We start from the raw sequence: 14,481 nt of genomic DNA, 5'->3' as shown, positions 1-14,481 counted from the left end.
GGTAGCTACTACAGTCAATGAGCGAAGGTGCAGTGCAGTCGAGTTATCATCTGAAAAAGAAATACATACATTATTATCATAAATATAGTAATTCGCTTTCGTAACTTTTCACTAGCCTTGCATTGTTCCTTATAGTCACCTAGTCTATGATAGGAAAGTTCATAAAGCTACATCAAAGTTGTTCATATAAAGGTATTGAACCAAAATTACACCCAGGAGAAATCAGATAGTCATGCAAAGTTAAATAATTAAACCGCTAGACCAGTCCTGTCTATTGCAATGGTAAACCATTTGTTCTGCCCCTTATAGGCCACCGTAGATTCCAATTTTGAACCCAGTATGAAGGTATTGCATAGCATGTACATGACAATTTATAATATGCTCATTACATTGTGTTTCAATAGCAGCACAAATGACAAGTCTGAAATAATAGGTAAATATGTCCTTCTTAGCCGCCATTTTGTAAAATGGCCGCCATTTTGGGCCAAGGAGAAATCTGGAATGCCCCTACATCCAAATTTCACTGTAAGGGTATGCCCTAACTGTGTGCCAAGTTTCATGCTTGTATCATCAAAGGCACAATTCTACCACAATTCTTCACATATCTGCCGGACTATCAAGCGTTATTGGATATGTCTGTATCAGCCTTGCAAATCTGGATTTGGAGAGTTTCTCCCATTCTTCCTTGCAGATTTAGTCAAGCTCTGCCAAGCTGAATGGGGAGCGACGGTGAACAGCAATCTTCAAATATATCCACAGATTCTCAATGCGATTCAGGTCTGGGCTTTGGCCGGGCCACTCAAGGACTTTCACGTTCTTGTTCTGATGCCATTCCAGTGTTGCTTTGGCTGTATGCTTGGGGTCATTGTTCTGTTGTAATGTAAATCGTCGCTGCAGTCCAAGGTCTTTTGCATTCCGAAGCAGGTTCTCCTCAGCAATTTCATACATTTGGCTCCATTCATTGTTCCATCTATTCTTACAAGTCTTCCAGTCCCTGTGGCTGTAAAGCATCCCCATAGCATGATGCTGCCACAACCACGATTCACGGTAGGAACGGTGTTAGATGGGTGATGAGCTGTGTTCAGTTTCCACCACACGTAGTGCTTTGCATTCAGGCCAAAGAGTTCAATTTTCATCTCATCAGATCACATAATATTTTGCCTCATGCTCTCAGCATCTTTCACGTGCTTTTATTGCAAACTCCAGGTGTGCTGTCAAGTGCCTTTTTCTCAGCAGTGGATTCAGTTCTGCCACGCTCCCATAAAGCCTGGGATTTGTGAAGTGCTGCAGAGACTGGTGTCTTTCCAGCAGGTTCGTCCATCTCACCCAAGGAACTCTGCAGTTCCTTCAGAGTGGTCTTTGGGTTTTTGGTCACTTCCCTGAGCAAGATCCTTCTTGCCCGGTTGATCAGTTTTGTTGAATGGCCAGCTCAGGGAAGAGTCTGGTTAGTTCCATATTCCTTCCATTTCCTATCATTATGGATCTCACTGTGCTCTTGGGAACCTTCAACACTCTACAAATTGTTTAATATCCTTCCCCAGATCTATGCCTCTTCATAAATCTACCGCAAGAGTTTTACAGACAGTTCCTTGGACTTCTTAGTAGAAACTCTGCTCTGACATGCACTGTCAACTGTGGGACCTTATATAGAAAGGTGTGCTTCTTTCTAAATGTCCAGTCAATTGAATTGGCCACAGGTGAACTTCAATTAAGCTGTAGATATCCCAAGGATGATCAGAAGAAATTGGATGCACCTGAGCCCAATTTGGAGTGACATGGAAGATGGAGAGGCCAAGGTCATGCTGTTTAAGAAATGACACAACATAACCAAGCCATGTTCTCTTATTCTTTGTGGTATATATTTCATTTGTCATATATTACAAAAAGGAGGCTGTGTGTGTGTGTGTGTGTGTGTGTGTGTGTGTGTGTGTGTGTGTGTGTGTGTGTGTGTGTGTGTGTGTGTGTGTGTGTGTGTGTGTGTGTGTTCACTGTTCAGTGCAGAATGTAGAAAACCCATTATAAACAAGTGAATAAAAAAATTTATGCTAAATTAAAACGGCAATGTAAGGATGACAAACTACAGTCTAAAAAAGGTCCTAAACAAGAAAGGGATGATGTTGGTTTGGAGAGTAGCTAACAGTATTGCCATCACATAACAATCCCAAATCCTGGTTCTGAGAAATCAGAAGACCTCGGTAATACTTGAGTAGATTCTCACCAGACAAAAATACAGTCACTATAAATCATCATAAAGACGTTAGTCAAACACACTGTACACGTGACATGCTTTCTTATCTGCGCATGCGCATGCGAGGTTCAGGGTTGACCGAGTAAGAGTGGGGAAGGGCATGGCCATGCCAAACTACGATGGCGTCGGTTGAGTACGAGAGAACACGCTCTCAGAGAGTATCTGTAAATATTTAACTGTATAAATGAACAGGAGAAACAAATAACACAGGATGCTGCACCAAGTAAAACTCCAGTTATTGCCATTGAGAGAGGCCCAGCTCAGAAATACACCATCTGAATAATTATTATAATATTTGAGTAGATGATGTTCTACTACTGATTTACAAATGTTGCAGTACAAACTTTATAGACGTGCTCACCAGTGGCATACTGAGGGTGTCTGGCATAATTTTTTTCTTTTTTTTAAAATAACATAATTTTCCCTCTCCTTGGGGACTTTTGTGTCTTTTGGGTCCTCGGGGACTTTTGGGTCATCTGGGTCTTTTGGGTCTCAAGTGTTAAAGGGTCTTCCAAGGTCTAAGGGATCTCAGCAGTCTAAAGAGTTAAAAGGTACATTTGAATCGTACGTAATTAATTAATAGACGCATCACTGATGCCGTCCTATAGAAAGAACAGCCTGAACAAGGTATCCACGCGAATTTAATCTACTATAAATGGATGAGGTGTGTGTGTGTGTGTGTGTGTGTGTGCGTGTGTGTGTGTGTGTGTGTGTGTGTGTGTGTGCGTGTGCGTGTGTGTGTGTTTGTCATGCTTTATTTTAAGGAGTTTTCCTGTTGTCGAATAATAAAATGGCATCTTTGGAAAGCCAATACATCCATTTATTAGAACAAAAAATTGTGTCCATTTCATCATTAAAATGCCTGTTTTAAAAGACCGTCTTTCATGGAGGGAAGAGGAAGAAGCAGGAGCTGGAACTTTAATGTTGCCGTTCCATTGGTACAACAGCAGGAACTCTTTAGAATAAAGCATGAGGACATGGGAGTATACAAAATTATGTACTTTATGAATTGTAATACTTCTCGTAGCAACAGAAAAATATATCAGAGCGAAGTCGACGACACGCCATCGCAAATCCCCACGCTTCCCACCTAAAACAAAGTTGAAAGGTGACAAAAAGTTCCACCAGGAATGGGCCCAATATCAAATTTTTGAGTTAAAAAATATATTGTTTTGACGTCTGCAAACCTAAGTTCCCACCTACTGGGGCTTAAACTGTGGGTCAGATTTATTTTTTTATCGTTACATATTTCATGCGTCACCCATTGTTGATGGCCCAGGGCTAACAGCCACATGGATCTTCAATGTACAAACAGTGTTACACTTTTCTGGCAATACAATTTCCAGTGACGCTGCCAGGTGTCGACAGGAACTACCACACTCTCCCATTGTGTATCCCTCACTTAGGTCAACTTGGCATAGAAAGAAATAACACTTAACCACAGTATGACTGATTCTGAAACATGCAAGCCAAGCTGTCCTTACCTCTTTACTCTCCTGAAAATTGGGCAGTAAACCTTCAGGACACGGTACAAATACGTCTGCAAGAACAAGTTTGTAAGCAATACTCAAGTGAATATGAATCGTAACGAGAATGCATCTCCACATTTGCTGACGTGCCTTAAACTTTTCATTTGGCAGCAATAGTAAATTTGCACAAAGATTTAAATAAGTTAAAGTCCAAGCAAACCAAATAGCAATTAGTCTCCCAGAAAGAAGTAGAAAACAGAATTAATATAAAGTACAAATTCATCTTCAAGTAAAATAAACATGAATAAGTTGCATCGACATTTGTAACGAATTTGCATAGTGTTGGCAAAAATACCTTCGGTGTCTGTAACCACCAGCATTTGCGGCCGTGTTAGTCCTTCCTGGAGGTTATAAAAGTGCAAAGAGCCATCGTATGTCATGATTCCAACCCGTGTTCGACTGTCCCCTGGCAAACTGCTCCCCAGAAGCACAACAAGAATCCACAATATGTCACCCACTTTGTACAACGAGTCATAATTGATAAACAAAATTTAGTAATAGCTAGTAAACATTTTATAACATGGACTGCTGTTTTTTTTTTTGTTTTTTTTTTGTATACAGAGTCGAGGCTCATGAAAGAGCCTAACATTTATCAAACAAACAAATCAAACAAACAAGCAAACAAAGTATATAAAAAGGGGAGCGGTCGACAAGATGGGGAGAGAAGGGGAGGAAGCACACAAACACAACACTTGAGAGCAGGGACATCGGGAGATGTGCGGGAGGGAGAGGGCCTGGGGGGAGGCAGGATAGGTATAAAATGCAAGGACACCAAGGACTTCCAGGAAAGAAGTCAAAAGTCACCTCAAAAAAGTGGATTTGGGGTGAAATTAGCGGGGGTAGAAAAGATCAAGGTTTTGGATTGGGGAAGATAAGAGATGGTGGTGAACAGCCGTTTTAAAGACCTGGAGGGCGGAGTGGAATTGAAGAGAGTGAGGGAGTTTGTTCCAGAGGCGGGAGAAAAGAGGAATGAAGGAGTGAAGGTGAGCAGAGAGTCTTGATTTTGGCAGTTTAACCATAAGAGGGTTGCAGGCAGATCTTGTGCGACCTGTAGGAATATTTGGGGGACAGAGCCCAGAGAGAGCTGGGGGAGCAAGGCCGGAGAGGAGTCGGTAGAAGACGGAAAGACCACCAACCTGCCTGCGGTGAGTAGGTGAAAGGCCCTCGGAGATGGCGTCATCGCGGGAGATTCCAATGATTCTGAACGCTTTGGTTTCAACAGTGTGAAGACGAGCTAGGTGTGAGGCAGGAGCACCAGCCAAGAGGGGAGAGCAGTACTCCAATGAGCTGCGGATGAAAGCCTTGTATGTGGTGAGGAGCTCAGGTGTGCCAAGGAAGGACTTCGCACGACGGAGGATGCCCAGTCGGCGACTGGCTTTGGAGGCCAGCTTGGAAATGTGGTTTTCCCAGGAAAGATCATGGCAGATAGTGAGACCCAAAAGCCTGAGTGACAGAACTTCTTGGAGAGGATTATTCAGAAAGTAGATGGGAGGGTTGTCCAGTCGGTCTTTCCGGAGAGACATCGTAAGAGTGTGAGATTTGTCAGGATTGAAAGACATGTTCCACTTGTTTGCCCAGTCTGTGATTTTGTCCAGGTCTGCAGAGAGTGAGGAGGCTGCAGACTGCCGATGTGAGGGATGAGGAATGGAGCGGCAGAGAGTGGAGTCATCAGCAAAGAGATAGAGAGGATTTTCAAGAGAGTCAGAGAGATCATTGATGAAGACCAGAAAAAGCACAGGGCACAGAACACTGCCTTGGGGAACTCCAGCCTGAACAGGAAGAGGAGATGAGAGAAACCCATTCAGGGCCACACGTTGACTACGACTAGAGAGGAAGTCCGCCAGCCATGCGTGGAGATTTCCATGGATACCAAAGGAGGAGAGTTTGGTGAGCAGAGCGGGGTGCCAGACCGTATCGAAGGCACGTGATATGTCGAGGGAGAAAGCTCTAATTTCCTGTTTGGCATTGAGGACCTCCATCCATTGTTGAGACAGCAGAAGCAGCATGTCCAGAGTAGAGTGACCTGGTCTGAAACCAAATTGATGATCAGAGATCAAGCCATTGGAGAAGAGGAAAGATTTCATATCTGAAGCAATGATGGATTCCATGACTTTGCTGATAATTGGGAGAAGGCTGATTGGTCTGTAGTTGCTAGGATCTGTTTTTGCACCTTTTTTGTGCAAAGCGGTGATGTTGGCTGATTTCCAAGCAGATGGCAGTTGACCTTGAGCAAATGAGAGGGTGAAGAGTACAGAGAGAGGGAGTTAAAGAGCGGAAGAACAGGATTTTAGGACCCGTGGGCTGATGTGGTCAGGTCCAGTTGCAGAATCAGAGTCGAGGGTTGACAGAAACTTTTCCATTGTCAGGAGGAAAGGACACGGAGTCCAGGAGCAGCTGGGTACGACTGGGTACGGTAGGTACAAAGAGGGATGGGTTTGGGACACAAGATTTAGAGGCAAACACAGAGTTGAGGCATTCAGCTTTTTCACGTGCGGAGTCAGCTGTGTAGCCATTTGAGGTAAGGGAGGGGATGGAGGGGGAACAAACACCAGAAACAGATTTGACCAGACGCCACCAGGATTTGGAAGAGGGAGACAGATAAGAGAATTTGGTCTTGAGAACGGAGAGATATTGTTTCCTGGCTCTCCTGAGGGTGGACACACACTTGTTTCGGGCTTTGTGAAAGGAAATGAGATTTCCTTCCGTTGGATTTGCTTTCCAGGAGACGAAGGCAAGTTGTTTCTGGGCAACAGCCTCACCACAAGATTCCGTGTACCATGGACGGGAGGAAGGGTATGACAACTGAAGACGAGATGGGATAAATCTGTGCATGAGAGAGAGCAATTTACTTTGGAAGAATTCCCAGGATGAGTTGATGTCAGAGGTGGTAGAGATGGGAGACCAGTCCAGATGATTGATGGCTGCTTGAAGACCGTGCCAGTTGGCCTGAGTGAAATGCCAGACTCGTCGACGCTGAGCAGGCTCCCTGAGAATGGTCAGAGAGCTGTCCACTTTAACAAGCACATGATCAGATGAGCCGATTGGAGCAGAAGAAGAGCAGCAGACATTTTCAGGGAAGTTAGTCATAACCAAGTCCAGAAGAGAAGATGCTCTGTTGACTGAGATCCGGGTCGGGAAATTGACAGATTGTGTCAGTCCCAGTGAGTGGCAGAGGTCCTTTGCTGAGGAGCCATGGCTGGTGAGAGAGGTACCCACACCCAGCCAACTGGCATGGTGACAATTGAAATCACCACATATGAGGAAGAGAGAGTTGGGATGAGTAGATAGAAGTTGGTCCATATTATCAGACAGCGAGATGTAGATGGAGTCATCACTGTTTGGTGGACGGTACAACACACATATGAACAAGAGGTGGGAGCGAAGGGGAAGCCGTAGCCAGAGGTATTCCTGGGGGTGAGGTGGAGAGAGTGCAGTGCAGGGCGAGTGAGGAAGAGAGTTTTTGATAAAGATAGCAACCCCACCTCCAGGACGAGGCTCAGGTCTATCATACCGGAGGAGGGAGTAACCCGGGAGAGATACTAAGGAATCAGAGACATCATGAAGGAGGAAAGTTTCTGTTAAGCAGATCACGTCTGGTTTGACAGAAGCAACCTGTATGGTGAGATCAGTTAAGTTTGAACGAAGGCCCCGGATGTTTGAGGTCCATACCGTTAATGAAGAGGAAGGGGGAGCATCGGATACAGAACAGGGGGGAGGACGGGTAGGGCAAGATGTGGAAGAGGTGGAAGAGGTAGGGAGAGCTGTTGAAGGTGTGTCAGAGATTTCAGAATAGCTCGGAGAAAGGGAAGGATGGGGTGGACAAAAGGTTTGATGGTGATTGGGTGAGGCACAATGAGGTGAGAGTTGGAAGGGGGAAGAAGCGGGGAGGACGCTTTGAGGAGGGGGAGTGAGAGGGGGGAAATTGAGAAGAAATGAGGGTGGGAAGATTTGAAGGGGAGGGGCGAGGGGGGAGTTTAGGAGGGAAGGGACAAGGGGAGGGATTTGAAAGGGATGGGATATGGGGGAGATTTGGAGGGGAGGGGTGAGAGGGGAGTCTAGGAGGGGAGGGGCAAGGGGGAGTCTTGGAGGGGAGGGGTGTGGGGGGAGTTTAGGAGGGAAGGGGCAAGGGGGGAGATTTGAAAGGGATGGGTGATGGGGAGGATTAGGAGGGGAGGGGCAAGGGGGAAGATTTGAAAGGGATGGGTGATGGGGAAGATTTGGAGGGGAGGGTGATGGGGAAGATTTGGAGGGGAGGGGTTATGGGGAAGATTTGGAGGGGAGGGGAGAACAAGATTATAAGGGAAGGTGAGGCAAGCATGGCTTGCTGATTGCACAACGCTCACCATTGAAATGACGCCCACATAAAGTGTGGAGAGGACTAATCATCACGAATGATGGTGTTATTAGTCCATCAGGGTGAGATGGAACTTTGAGGTTGGAATTATGATGGTTTTCAAGGAAAACTCTGACCTCAATCATCAATCAACAAATAAACTGAATACTCACATCTCACCGTCTTGGTCTCGCATTTTATTTTACTTAAATCCATGCTTTATATACATACAAAAATCGAGCAAGATCATACAACCTAATATCGTTCCGAAAATGGTGACGAACATAGTATACCATAATCGTAACAGTTGGCAGGTATTCTAATGAGTAACTCAATACCAGTGTTATGAAATTGGCTGCACTGATGGAGCGATATTAGCAGATGAAGAAGATACATTCATTTTGCGTGCAGCCTGTGGCTGCTGGTTTGCAGCATTGCTGAAAGTGCAGCTGTGCCACTGATGCAGTGCCCCTTGCTGGTGAGGGAAGGAATTTGGAATTTATTCATGGTGCCAGCGAATACTCGCCGATGCTTCGTGAAGGACACCGTGGCATCTTTAACGTCCACCAACTAATGCCGGCAAGCAGGACACCCGTTTAATGTCCATCTGAACAGGACACCCGTTCGTTTAATGCACATACTGATGAATCACCCTGCATGTGAAACACCATGACAGTATTAATCAATATTAAAATTAACTGGTTTGGCAAGTTGGTAGTCATAAAATAATTTTTCCCAACAGTTCAGCTTCTTTCCCATGCCGATAAACCCAGCAAGGCAAAGTTGGAGCGAGTGATCGGGTAACTATACCCTGCCAGGATCACACATTCACTACTTGTGCTCCTTCATTTATATCAAACAATTAGTATTTCCCCCCTATCAACTCCAGCATGCCAATCATTTCCATCTTGGCCTTGTTTGTCCCATGTCCAATTAGCAGTGGAGAATATGATAACTAAAAGCCTGGTGTTGGCTTAGCGGTTAGGGTGCCGGCTTGGGATCCTAGGATCCTGAGTTCGAATCCCGGTCGATCGCTGAATTAACGCCAGGGGGGTTGACTCAGCCTGTCATCCTTCCGAGGTCGGCAAATTGAGTACCAGCTTGCTGGGATGAATGATCATGGTGTGTACCCCGATTTAGAATAGGTACACCGTATCCCTGCGCATCGTAAGAGCGTGACCAAGGGTTGGCGTCAGGAAGGGAATCCGGCCATAAAACATTGCCTCAAACAGGGAACCATAATTTTCATGGGGCCCGCAAGGCTAACCCCCGCTCTAGCGGGGAAAATGGCCTTAAATCGATCATTCATTCATTCATTCATTCAATATGATAACTAAAAGATTGCAGGCCTTTGAGAGTACAATATTTATCAATACAAACCTGCAACATCAACAAAATGCAGCTACAAAAGCCTTGTTGGGGATGCATTACAAAACTGTCACAATTAATAGAATACATTTTCATAGTTAGGAGAAACTTGCACAGCAATTAATGCTCATGAGAAGCATAATGACAATGCAACCTAGTGTCAAATCAAGATTATGGTTAGACTCAGGAACCTTGAAGAGCATGTGAGGAACTTCTCAGGAAATGGTAATACGGCAACACTGATGACCTTGTATGAAACTTGAGAATCCAGGATGCCTACCAGTTAAAGAATGAAATTTATAGCTTTACTATGATAAGACCTTACAGTGTAGTCATGATGTCACAATAGGAAATTCCAAACCAACGTAATGTCTGTTATAGAGCAGTAATAAAAACTCAGCTATCTAGTATATGATAATGATCAAGGCTGAAGGTCATTTGTTTATGAAACTTGTCTTCAGTGTGAGCAAACGATATGGATCATAAAAGAGACCTTTACACACAAAAAAGAAAACTCGAACAACTAAATTATGTCTGTGTAATTGCAAAACCACCACGATTAGGTGTGGCCTCAGTCTTCCCTCTGCAGAATGTCATGTACCTGTTGAGGTTTTCAATGATGTTCTGGCACACAACAGATAGGTATCCTGTTGCCACAGCATGGAAAGAGACGTCAAACAAGAATAAGTAGACAGCAGGCTGGGGTGGTCTGACCTGAAAACAAAGACAACAACTTTGAAGAAGCTCCAAATGTCCATCTGTTTACTATCCCACTATATCAAATAAAGCATTCCTCTGTATGTGTGTATGTATGTACATATGAAAATCATAGAACAAAATCAGGGCTGGCCCGATCACCACCAAATTTTGCATACGTGTTAGTAGGACCCAGGATTAGATCCATTTAGCCTTTCTCAAGTTACAGACCTATTACAGACCTTGACCTTTGACGTCTTGAACCCAAAATCTAATCAGTTGCTCTTTACATCATTATATAAAAATATTTATGCTGAAAATAACCGGAAGTTCAACTCCGATCCCTCAGGACAAATCGCTGGAAATCGACTAATACTTCAAATAGAATTGTCATGCCAAAATTAACAGGCAGACTAACTAGATCAAGATAAATGAGTCAAATATTGGAGAATAACCAACCAAACCAATCTACATACCCGAACAGACACCAGGATCAAACGAAATAGATTATCTGCTGCAACCCTCACTATAGTCAAAATGGTCTTGTATTAGACCTGGGGTATCCATACCCCTTGGGGGTATGGGGACCAAAATCTGGGGGTATGGGACTCGTAATAAATTATAATAATAAATCGTAATAAATTCAATGAAATATTAAATATATTTATATAATATATATATATACAGACTTGGCATTTAATATGGAATCTTTTTTTTTCTTGACTTGGGTTTACTTTCTGAACTCAGTATATCAATCTGGTGAGTTTCTTTTACCCTTCGGTGATGTCTTTGTTGAAAGAACCATGTCACTGATTGTCTTTCGCAGCAAGAAGTCAATAACAGGATTATATCACAGGTGGCGTGACAAAATGTAAGGACAGGTACATTTGACGATTGGCTTCACAATCGGGTATACAAGGGTTGTTGCATTCTGTATTAGTGGAAAACAACTGCTGCACGTCTACAAAAGTTATTGCCGCTTCCTCTGGAGATGGTCCATCAACTTGACAATGCTGTTTGTCATGGAGTGGTGGCTTTCCGAAATTCTGGCATGAAACAGCGTGCTATTGCTCGGCAGTATGGCATCACTCAAGGTCAGGTGTCAAAGATCCTGAAACGAAATGCTCAGAGGGGTGTCCCTACTCCAATACCGAGGCCAGGACGTCCACGCAGAACCACAAGGAGAGATGATCGCCAGCTGCACTGGTTAGTCCGCAATGGCCGTACCAAGTCAGCTAATCGGCTTAGGGCTGAGTGGCAGCAACTGACAAATGTGCTTGTATCCAGAAGGCGAGTCAACCAACGACTGGTTCAAGCAGGCTATCGTGCCAAGCGTCCCCTGAGAAAGCCACACTTGACCAGACAACACAGCCAGCGCCGATTGCAGTGGGCCAGAGAGCACCGTCAATGGCAGCCAGGACACTGGAATCATGTGACCTTCAGTGACGCGTCTTTATTTCTGGTCTATCGTCAAGATGGCCGTGTCCGAGTGCGCAGACAAGTGCATGAAGCCCACAACGAAGATTGTATAGTGCCAAGAGTCCAAGCTGGAGGTGGTGGGGTGACCGTTTGGGCTGCTTTTCATGCAGGGGGCAAAACTGACCTGGTTGTTCTGAATGGAAACCTGAACCAGTTCAAGTACAGGGTCATTCTGGAAGAAACATTGCTTCCATTTGCTCGTGTCGCCTTTCGAGGAAACTGTCTTCCAAGATGACAATGCACGGCCTCATCGTGCTCGCATGATCCAACACTTTCTTGCTGACCGTGGTGTAGAGCATATGGAGTGGCCTGCCATGTCCCCGGATATGAATCCGATAGAGAACTTGTGGGCAGAATTAATGCGTCAAATCGCCAACTTGGACCAGCAGCCTACCTCTGTGCGTGAATTGCAGCAGACTATTGTCACTGCATGGCAAGCGATTCCTGTCCAAACCTTGGCAAATCTCGTGAACAGCATGCCTCGACGTGTACGTGCTCTCCTGAATGCTCGTGGGGGTTACACGAAGTACTGAACTGTAATTTTACTGTCCGTTATCCCAGTCATAATTTAGCTTTTGTTTTTGTTGAAAAAAAAATTGGCTAATGTGCAAAATATAGAGATACTTCTGCAAAACGTACAGAAGTTTAAAACAGTACTGTCCGTGAATTGAGTTTGATATCAGTTTACATCACTTTCAAGGATCAATTTATTTGCTTTGAAATGTCAAATGTGGTTTTTGTTTCTTTTAAAGGTCACATTAACAAAATCTAGAATAATTTCAACATAATTCCAATGAACTTTTGGTTCCAAGTCATCTTGAAAAGTAAGTTCACCCCCACAAAAAAAATATTCCATATTAAATGCCAAGTCTGTATATATTTCAAAACAAATTATATTTGTATAATTTTATTTCAAACAAATATAAATTCAATTTTCTAATAAAATTCGAATAAATCAACTATACACCCCGGGCGTATGCATGCGATTACAATGCATGATTGACATGACAATGAGAACATTTACATAGCGATTATGGCAGGTCAAAGTTCACACTGAGCCAATGTGCTGTCACATAAGGTAGGAATGTAGGCCCTACATTACATGAGATTGTAGGCCATTAGGACATCAGGTGAAGAACCGAATATCGGCAATTAAAGCAATTATGATCTCATTCTCAATTCGTTTCCGGTGAAAACATTTCCAAAACAAGTGAGTAGTAAGCCTACTTATCTGAAGATATTCAAAGTTTTCAAAGTATATTTAAATATAAATAGGGCATTCACATTCATTATAATGCAATAACATAAATGGGGCGGCCGGATATCCGTGTCCGTGAAAAACACCCGTATATCAGTGTCCGTAAACACCCAGTCCGTGAGAATTGATTGAGCTGCGAAAGTTGATTGATTGGGTACGTTGAAGAAGTATAGTGTGAGGAATTTCTTAATCTTCTGTACATCTCTTTCTGTTGTTTTCGGTGTTAGTGGCCAACCCTTTATTTCACGTGGACTAATGTTTTATCTTCTGTGGCGTTTGTTAATTGTTTTCTTATTATTCTTTTACAGATTTGTAGCAAGATGTCGTCTGTCAAAAAACGGAATTGGAATGATGACTATGTCCGCTTTGGCTTCACTTGTGTGAAAGAAGGAGATGGAACTGATAAACCCCAATGCATGCTTTGCAATTTGGAAATGAGCAATGGAAATTTGAAGCCATCAGGACTGAGTGAGCACCTCCAAAGCAAACACAGGGATCATGTTGAAACCTCCATTGATGCTTTCAAGGTGAAAAGACTTCGTTATGATCAGAAAGGAACTCTTTCATCGCATGGGCTTGTTCCATGCTCCAGCACCACAGCACCGCGAAGGCCCGAGCCAACGCCCACTCCGTTCGCACACGAGGTCCCAAAGCAGGAAAAGCACCGCGTGTCCAACACAGGCTAGCGGCTCCAAGCGAGGTCGATCTTCACACACGATCGGCCTGCCACGCCCCAGTCAGCTCCCCCGAAGCAAGCATGCAAGCCAGCGAACTCCACTTGGGCTATGACTCAACTCAACTTGGGCTGCGCAAGACGAAGAAGAGAAGAGAAAATGTCCAAGCACCAAGAGACTCAAGAGGGAGCTGCAAGACTGAATGATGTCCAAACACCAAGAGAGCAACTGGCATTCGGGGCTCCCTTAAATAACCTTGCCGGTGACGTCAGCCTTGGCGCGCTACCAACCAGCGACTTCCACCGAACCTTCCAGCTTCGCGCCTCTCGCACTCGTTGGCTGGAAGTTCGCGCCCAGCGCGCCGACCAATCACAGGACCGTAGCGTGGTAATAGCTCGTAGCATGTAGCGTGGTGATAGCACGTAGCGTGTAGCGTGGTGATAGCGCGTGGCACTCGATGTGGTTAGGCCTGTCAGAGGTGTAATTGGCGGCGGCCATCATCGGCGGTGCCCCGGCCTGGTTTCTTTGCCTGTTCCTTCGGAAGTCACTGTCAGGGAAGGGAGTCATTTAATGTTGCACTAAGGAGATCCTAAATAAGTGTAAGTGGTGTGCATTGCCATACGGGACAAAGGTTTGGCTGACCAGGTGAGACACACAGGGGCTTTATTCTTTAATCCCTAACTCTACTTATCACTCGAACATCCTGGTATGCTCACAGGTATACTCTTAACCGACAAAACGTCTACACATGAAAATTACAAGGTAGATTCCTTACCGCGACAGACGAAGCACGTTACCTACACAGATCTATCTGGCTCTACATATCACTACCCTACCGACATAACAGTATAATTTATTTTGCAACATGCCTTATGCGAGTGGCGTTGTCACGAACT

General features: G+C 44.4%; 1 protein-coding gene across 1 annotated transcript in view; it reads right to left on the bottom strand.

The window, feature by feature from the left end:
- LOC137417218 (protein transport protein Sec24A-like) overlaps positions 1 to 14,481 on the bottom strand; it is an 87,754-nt gene that overhangs the window by 52,225 nt on the left and 21,048 nt on the right. Inside the window, exons 5-7 of the mRNA XM_078783467.1 lie at positions 10,080 to 10,192; positions 4,073 to 4,191; positions 3,733 to 3,788 (exon numbers count right to left, since the gene is read on the bottom strand). Coding sequence (XP_078639593.1) covers positions 3,733 to 3,788; positions 4,073 to 4,191; positions 10,080 to 10,192 — 288 coding nt within the window. The remainder of the gene's footprint in view (positions 1 to 3,732; positions 3,789 to 4,072; positions 4,192 to 10,079; positions 10,193 to 14,481) is intronic.

The sequence above is a fragment of the Myxine glutinosa genome, chromosome 8, assembly GCF_964187855.1.
Source record: "Myxine glutinosa chromosome 8, kmMyxGlut1.1, whole genome shotgun sequence".
Lineage (NCBI taxonomy): Eukaryota > Metazoa > Chordata > Myxini > Myxiniformes > Myxinidae > Myxine > Myxine glutinosa.
This window is presented reverse-complemented; position numbering and strand designations above follow the sequence as displayed.